Here is an 8726-nt window from a genome sequence, read left to right on the forward strand (position 1 = left end):
ACGGATAATTCACAATTTAGTCATATAGAATTTACCTGTCTGCCTTGGCAGATAAAAGCATTCCCTAAAAATAACTTTATTTCTCTTTGTCAACAAGCAAATAAAAAGTTTAAAATATCGGAATGTGATTTAGGAGTATCTGGAGAAAGGAAATTTAAAGATTTCCTCAGAAAATTTTGCAATCTGACGGAAATAAATTCATATTTGCCCTAGTGGCCGAGCTGACAGCTTAGTTAACATAAAAATTATGTCTACTAGGCTTATGTTATCCACTACATATACAAACATACTTACTTCACATAAACTTTGTGAGACACAAGATTTAGAAGTCATCCAATGTCAAAAAATAACAATAATAATAGAAACTTTTCATTAGCCTTTAGTCATTTGCTATGACTCGCCTAACAGGAAGAAAAACGGCAACAAGACCAGCCAGTGCAGAAATGCTTAAAATCCCATAATAATGTCAGTGGAAAAAGATCAGTAGATTAGTACATTACAAAAAGTGAAGAAGAGCTTCTTAAGCATGCTGCAATTGAAATGGGACTAACTGATGCTGAGTTTGAAGAGAAGAATCAACACCAAGATAGGGTTACCCGTGAGATAAAGGAAACACTTGAAGCAATGCTGTTACATGGGTTATCATAGAACACCAGCAAAAAAATGCTGCTTGTGCAAAGAGCGAGTGGAAAATGTTGATCAAATTGTTGCATGTTTTTAAATGTTGGCGCAAAAAGAATACAAGCGAAGGCACGATTAAATCTGTCTCAATTTGCACTGGTCGCTATGTAGAAAGTTTGGATACAACACCTCAGACGAGTGGTACAACCATATACCAGAGAAAGTATTAAACGAAGTTGGCAAGCCAAAGATTTTATGGGACTTTGATATCCAGATATAGACCAGATATAATTCTACATGAATCAAATTGAATCAAATATAATAGTTATATACTATATACATGATGAAGATAAAATGTTAAAAGTTAAAATTTTTACAAATAGCCTTAGATCTTAAAATTGATGTTCCACTCTTCATTTCGTCTGTTAATTCATTTAAGACCTTTGCTGGTTGAAAGGCAAAGACCTTCTTGCCTGTTTCGGATTGTACTTTGAGCAAAACTATACTCTTTGCATTGGCATGTGTACACTGGCTGTGGTGTAATCTCGCGAGATGATTTTGAAAGGTGTCTGGCGATATCCCATTGAAACGTTTGAAAACTTCAAGAACACGCAACTTATTTTGAGTCATATTTTAGCTTTTCGTCGGACACTCTTCAGAGTATAAAACGTCAGAACATGGTCGAAAACCCTCCGCAAGGAAATGTATACATTCAGTTTGTAGATTCAAATAGGCCAATCAGAAAATGCGAGCATGCGACTCTTGAAGTTGCCCAATCAGTGCCTCTTAACCATTGAAAATGTTTTTACGAAACAAGGGTCATTTCAAACTGGCTTAAATTTTCATCGATATCGTTTATTAGTAAGGTAAAGAGCAGTGGGCCCAATATGGATCCCTGTAGTACTCCAAAGAAAAGAGCATGAACTTCTGACAATGCTCCGTCACATGACACAGATTGCGTTCTACCAAATAGATAACTCTCAAACCAAGCAAAGCTACTTCTTTTGAATAACATAGATAGGAAGCTTAAAAATCGCATTATACGGTAATCAAATGATTGTTAAAGCTTGCGGTTGATGAAAATCTTTTAATGATGCTACAAAGAAACTGACATTGAACCATAATATTAGCTTTTTATGCCCTCAGCAAATCCATTAATGCATACATTTCGGTTGTTTGATTCAGGCCACTAACCCCTCTACTGCCAGCAGCAATGAAAAATCACAATATTACTACCTTAAATTGAGAAAGTATTGCAACAAATGACTTGGGAAGAAGCGACGACTGCGAGATAATTTTGATGCTCTTGTTCAAAACTCTTTGAAGCACTATTGGTTTCAAAAGCAGATCAGGTGAAGCAGTTCTATCCGTTTCTCAGTTGCGTAGATATAGAGGGGGTGGGGTCAGAGGAGGTGAAATACCCACCTGTAAGCCTAAACTGTTATTTTGTCGGAAAACTTCTAATTTTCCCAGAAATGTTACGTGGTTGGTTATTCTTTTATCTTAGTATTTAACTTTGTGTGGAAAGATTTTAAAGTAGAAAAATTGTAAGTATATCTGAATGTGTTAAATATTTTTAAATTTTAGTTCTGGTGTCGTATTGTTATGTTCAAATTACAAAAAAATAAATAAATTCATATTACATTTTTGTCGAAAAATCGACGTTTTCCGCCCCTCCTATGAATTTTCCGATCTATGCCACTGCCGATTCTATCTATAAATCAACTTTGTTGAAGGACGATTTCCAGCCTAGCAAGAAGCAGGGAACGAACGCTGAAGAGAAAGCGGATTATGATATCAACGAAGTAGGGTTCTTCTTCTTATAAGAACTAAAGATTGCTAGAAACGTAATCCATTCCACACATAATGATTTGGTTCAGTTACGGCGCATCAAAATTATCTAGTCTGTTCTCTTTAGAATCATATCTTGATATTCTTTTTCATGATTTTAAAACCTTGGCTATAGACTTGGAGGTACACAACAAATAGAAATCAAGAAAATATAAACCTAAACAGAGAGAGGACTGGTGAATTTCTTTTTCCCGTGGTCAAAGAAATTAGAATTACCGCTACCAATTAGAATTTCCATTCATGAACTGAAAAAGATATGCTATATGCAAGGTTACACTAGATTCCCGGCTTTTGAGAAATTCCGGTTCATAATATTTTTGATGATATAACAAAACCTTTCGAAAATCAATAGCTTGATAAAATCTGTAAGGTAACGGTGAATCTCCAGGGTATCTTTTGAAAGAAAGAACTTCTATAGAGCAAATCATATCTGAAGGTCTTTACATAGACCAACTCTATGAGCCTCTGTTTCACTATGGCCTCATTTTACGGATGCTACAATTACGTTAGCAATGAGAAAAAGGATGTTCAAGAATTGGCTTGGTTCCTTTCTGCATTATTCCATTGAAAGTATAAAAAAAGGTAAACATTTGTTCAAAATATATTTGTCCAAAAATTTGTTAGATTTGAACTTGTTGTGATTGTGATTTAAATTATATTAAAATATTAATATTGCCGAGCTTTATATTGCATCTAACATTTACATATTATGGCAAAACAGGCCTTTAGAAAACAGCTGTTTTCTCCCTTTTCTCAAGAAAACAAGATTTTGGAAAACAAGAAGATTCACTACACATATTTTTTTTATAGGAAACTAAGGTCCGGTGCTGGTAGGCAGTTTCTTAAATTTTCTTGCCATTTTGCTATCAAAAGTTTCTCACATTTTTCTTAAATTTCTCAGGTAATGAATTTTTTAAACGTGCTTCCACGGTAAAGAAAACATTTGAAGTTTCTTACAAAAAATGCGTGTATTGCAATGGATACTCATACACTGTAGGCAGTAAGATAATCCACAGATGAGAGAAAATCACATCGGGCTGCATATCACTGCAAGTCATCTATTATACATATATTGATTTAAATAAATTGTGAACGAATAGATTTACATGAAATGCTACCGAGACGTTAGCTGTGTGTGCATGTAAAATTCTTCAGACCATAACGAATGCGTCACGCGTTTGTTTGACTTCCCTTTTTGTCTGCCTGCAAGATGAAATATGTTCCAATTAGTAACAAGAAAACTGAAATAGATACCATATCTCACAAAGACAACAAGCAAAACCAGTGAAGACGAAAATTACTGTGGAAAAAGGCCATGTTAGCTTGGTTAATGTAAATTGCGAAGACTCCTGATTCCCTAGCATCGGTACCTTTAATGGGAAGCAAGAGGTACTGATCTCGAAAAGGATTACGTAGTTCTTACAGCTTCTACCATTTCTCAGTAATATAAAAGTTTAAGCAACCTAATTGCCTGAATTGAATAGGGTATCTGTGAGAAATTTAAGGCAAAAAGAGCCCTAAAATTTTTCATAGCAATATTTCAAATGAATGCAAAATTTCTTATAGACGTTAGAGGAAGCACGTGCAAGCTTTTTTCCAGGCTTTTACTGATAGTCCTGCAAATAAGTTCCATTTAGAAATGATATAGCTACATTCTTATGAAACTTGACCCGGATCCGGAACCATGAACACTTTAAAAGACAGGACCAGAGCATTTTATACCTATGCATGTGAACCGACGTTATAAACTTTATAAGAAATACAAAATCGTTATCTTACATTTCCCTGCTGTACTGCTCTTAGACTTTTTAAAACTTTGAGAAGATTTGCCCCACTTCTGTTGTGAATTATTGTGTTCCATAAAGAATTTTCTGCCTCTGCCTCATCCCTATCTGTTTCCCTTGTTATCTTATAGTGACCATCTATTTGCAAACTTTCAGCTGCTGGACTTGCGTACTCTGGTTGTTCGGTCACCTCTTTTCCGTATCTTACATGCTGCGCCTCTTTTCCATACCTTACATGCTGCGCTTCTTTTCCGTATCTTACATGCTGTGCCTCTTTTCCATATCTTACATGTTGTGCCTCTTTTCCATACCTTACATGCTGTGCCTCTTTTCCGTATCTTACATGCTGTGCTTCTTTTCCATATCTTACATGTTGTGCCTCTTTTCCGTACCTTACATGTTGAGCCCTCTTTCCATATCTGACATGCTGTGCCTCTTTTCCATATCGTACATGCTGATCCACCTCTCTACCGTATCTTACATGTTTTGCTTCCTTACCATATCTTAATTGCTTTTTGACCTCTTTTCCGTACCTGACGTGCTGTGCAGCTTCTCTTCCGTATCTAACGTGCTGTGCCTCTTTACCATATCTAACATGCTGTGCCTCTTTTCCATACCTTAAATGTTGCAATTCTTTTCCATAGCGAACGTGGTCATCGGCCTCCTTACCATACCTAACATGTTGATCTGCCTCTTTTCCATATCGAACATGCTGTGCATCATCGCTCTCTTCACCATAATGGAAAAAGTTTTCAAGCTCTTTACCATATCTCAAGTGTGGAGCTGCCTCCTTTCCGTACCTCAAGTGAGGAATTCCGTTTTCATAGCCCTCTTCGTCCGACTCCTCACTTGGCTTCCACATATTTGAAGGATCCGGTTTAGTTTCAATTTCTTGCGATATTTGCTCTTTAAAAGGCATGTCAGCCTCAAGGAGGAAAACGCCAGGATTTACTAGAGCTTTGCAGCAACAAAGACCAATGTATTCGGTAGCTATCAGAAAAACTAAGCATGCTGGGAAGGATTTTGTCATGTTGAACGCTGTTGGAGTCTTTACGTCTGTTTTCTAGAAGAAAACGTACAAAATAAATTAAATTTTGTTGCATACGAGAAGGCAGTTACATAGAAAAATTGCAATATATGAGTGGACTTTTACGATTGGTGTTTCACACGACCATTCTTTTGACTTCGAAGTAGCTTTTACTTGGAAAAAATAGGGAAGGGACAGTAAGACGCGTCAAGCCATTGTCGTACAGTCGAGACTCAAGAACTCTAGTGCTGGTTGCTGCTAAAAAATGGTCGACTCGTCCATCCATTGACGTATAGTCAAGACCGAAAACCCCAGTGCTGGTTTTTGTTAAAAAAAAGTTAGCAGAACAAATGGCGCAAAAGCAACCCTGCTCTTACGACAAACAAGGTCGCTGACAAGCAAATGGCAGCCCAGCTGACTTACATTGACTTGCCAGTGAAAAAATCTCTTTTGAGACACGAAAACGAAACACCACAGCATATATGGGCAGCTTGACTCGGGGATTTAATTAACGACGCAGGATTTCTCTTAATTTCAATACACTGCGTAAAGTTTATTTAGCAAATTAGCGGTAATTAGGATAAGAAGTGAACTGAGTATCAAACAATCTACTAAATCAATATTTTATGAGGTAGGCAAGGAAAAATTCATAAATCCTAAAGTACATTATTGTTAAGTAAAACACGAGCTGAAATTTGCGTGCTTCTGAAATCAGAAAGTATCGCTGTGCAAGCCCAAGAATGAATGACGATTAGAGACACGACGCCAAAACATCATTTTTTATCCGTGCTCAAATGAGCTTCAACTGTCTGTTGTTTGGAAGAAAATCGATTTTGACCTCACAGGGCGTACACACTATAACAACAGCAAAACAAGTATATGAGAATATAGGTTTAAATGTCGCTTGTGAGATGGAGCTGTGTAGTTTTTGTCTTAATTCTCCCATATTTGACACATGAAACTGTATGACAAAAACATTTTTTTTGTATCAAGGATTAATCTACTAACAGCAGTTTTTTGCAAGAAAACAGAATTTTGCAAGAAACGATGACAATTTCTTAAAAACATCCTAACTAAACATCCCAAAAACTAATAGACTTCTCTAAAAGTTCTCAAAAGGAGATTTATTGAAAGAAAGAAATTTTCTGCATGTCACAATACCTACGTCTAGTTAAATCAGAATAAACGGTACTGAGATAAGTGAATCGTACTTATCAAAATCATTAAAAAGTAGCAGTCAAGGCATTAGGCACAAAGAATTTGACTCTACCTTAGCGTTTTACTCATAATCAAAACGTGAAAGGTCAAAGCAATACCACTTGCAGAACTAATGTCAAAAGACACATCTTAGCGGCATCACAAATACGTCATAACTGTAGCATGATTAGTCAATCAAATCAAGAGATGTTATGCAATATTGAAGAAAATCTTTTAGCAAGCACAAAAATTTATTTCAAGACGCTAACTAAAAGAGAGTATTCATCAGTTTGGTATCAAATACCTAACCACTGGTAATTTTTTTTTCTCGTCCAATACTAAAGGTGTCATAACTTCTTATGATTTCAAGATTGATTTAAAAAGCAGAAACATTAATCATCCTATTTAAGTACTTTTTATTTACACATATTCCTTGGTAGTACGAAAGTTTGCTGTCTTTTTAACATAGTTATTAATTGCTGGCTAAACATTCTTCAAAACTGTACGATATGCGCTTTACTTACGAATTACAAAAAGAATTCTGAATGTAATTTCTAAATTTTAACTGTCGAATATATCGATAAACGATAGCCTACAACTATTTGCAATTCACTGACTTAGGAGTATAGAGATACGTATAAAGATGAAGATGACTTAGGAGTTTCAAAGCAGCAGAGATTGCTGAATATTAAGTCTTGCCTGACATTGTTGCTGGAATGAGCAAAATGGATTCTATACACAAGACAAGTATCCTAGAGCCAAGTTTTGCTGATACTATCAAACTTCAAGTCTACCAGTTCGAGATTGCTTCAACAGAGCCGACACGAGAGATTCTATTACATATTTGGCACTCAAAAGACTTATTAATGAAGAAATAAAACCAAACTAAATGAAAGTTAAATAGAATTGTTTATCCCAAAGGTACTTTGATTTGTTTATCAATGAAATATATTCAAATACAGACTCTCTAGCTGTCTAGCTGAAATGGCAAGGAACTATGTATTCCAATGTCACACAAAAAGTTGGAACAAAGTATTCAAATCAAGGCTGATAATTGAGTGTTCAGTAAAAGTTTATGAAATAATTCAATCGAGAAAAGATGTTTTTCAATAAAAAAAGTACGGAGCTGGCGATATTCTGGTCTTGGTCAATACATGAAAATATCCACTTTCCAATGAAAAATTTGACGAGTAAAGTGTGGTCGGCTAAGGGAAATGATATTATTTTCAAATACACTAAGGGTTGGGGAATCTAGATAAAAAGTATTTTAGATAATGCATAACAAAAACAAGAATATTTCCCATTGCACGCAAAAAGGATTTTGAGAGAAGTTGTTAATCGAAAGCATCAGAAAAAGTAAATAAAATAAAAAACCATACCTTTAATCTTGAGAATGTGTGTTATAGAAACGACAGCTTCTTGGCTCTGTACTCTTTGATCAGACTTGGCTGTCGTTCCATGCCTTATATAAAGGAATAGGGCGATGAATATTAATGAATATGTCACTACATTGTTCTTTGAAATTCAGGGGGGGCTATAGAGTATCATAGTAAAATGAAAAATGCGTTGTCGATAAAATGGGAAATACGGCAGATCAAGAATCTGAAGTATAACAAAACGCAAAGTTCTAAAGATGTATTAATTGTTAGAAATAATTGTAAATCTCTAGTAAAATAATGTTCAAAATTTATATTTTCTAATAATGAAAAATGCAGAAGAAATAATATATTTACCCCCGTTTCTATTTCGAAAAAAGTCAAATGCATCCGTTGCAGATGGAGGGTGGCGTGTATGACGAAATCAAGGCTTTGAATGAACGAGAGTGACTTTTCAGCATTGTTATCTTAATGGAAATTCAATTCCTGTGGTCATAATCGTGCCTCTTCTTACTGAACTGTTTTCATTTAAAACAAAGTAGATGTTTCAGTTTAAAACATTGCTGATACAATGGCAGAAATATCAAATGAGTTTATCTTGAATTAGTGCCTTCTTATAATTGTAACTTAACAATCAGTTTTCATTGTAACTTCCGTGTTTAGTCAAAGGTGATATTCTTAGCAAAGGTATTGTTTTATCTCCCAAAGACCACCATAACTCGAGTTGTTCTCACAGGGATCCAGCACATGGAACTACAAGTACTTACATAGCCAAAAAAATTCACCACTGGAGTTTTCTAAATATCTTCTTTATATTCTCTGAAATTCAATTGAAGATCAATGGGGCAAACGCTATGATCCCACCCACAT

At 35.3% G+C, this 8726-nt stretch overlaps 1 protein-coding gene across 1 annotated transcript; it reads right to left on the minus strand.

The window, feature by feature from the left end:
* Window positions 1-3499: 3499 nt before the first annotated feature.
* LOC148957439 (uncharacterized) lies at window positions 3500-8345 on the minus strand. The gene is made up of 4 exons (XM_089115373.1): window positions 8214-8345; window positions 7860-7942; window positions 4252-5319; window positions 3500-3675 (listed from the first exon to the last, which is right to left on the minus strand). The coding sequence occupies exons 3-4, from the start codon at window positions 5284-5286 to the stop codon at window positions 3643-3645; spliced, it is 1068 nt and encodes a 355-aa protein (XP_088971499.1). The 5' UTR covers window positions 5287-5319; window positions 7860-7942; window positions 8214-8345; the 3' UTR covers window positions 3500-3642.
* Window positions 8346-8726: the final 381 nt, after the last annotated feature.

The sequence above is a fragment of the Rhopilema esculentum genome, unplaced genomic scaffold (assembly GCF_057945365.1).
Source record: "Rhopilema esculentum isolate cy_ngs unplaced genomic scaffold, ASM5794536v1 HiC_scaffold_27, whole genome shotgun sequence".
In the NCBI taxonomy this organism is placed as follows: domain Eukaryota; kingdom Metazoa; phylum Cnidaria; class Scyphozoa; order Rhizostomeae; family Rhizostomatidae; genus Rhopilema; species Rhopilema esculentum.

Bases quoted from the DNA above. Each gene is read 5' to 3' on its own strand.
- LOC148957439 (XM_089115373.1), bottom strand. From the start codon at position 5,286: ATGACAAAATCCTTCCCAGCATGCTTAGTTTTTCTGATAGCTACCGAA. The intron at 3,676-4,251 runs GTAAGATAACGA...TTCATCTTGCAG, and splicing joins GAGCAGTACAGCAGGGAAAT to GCAGACAAAAAGGGAAGTCA.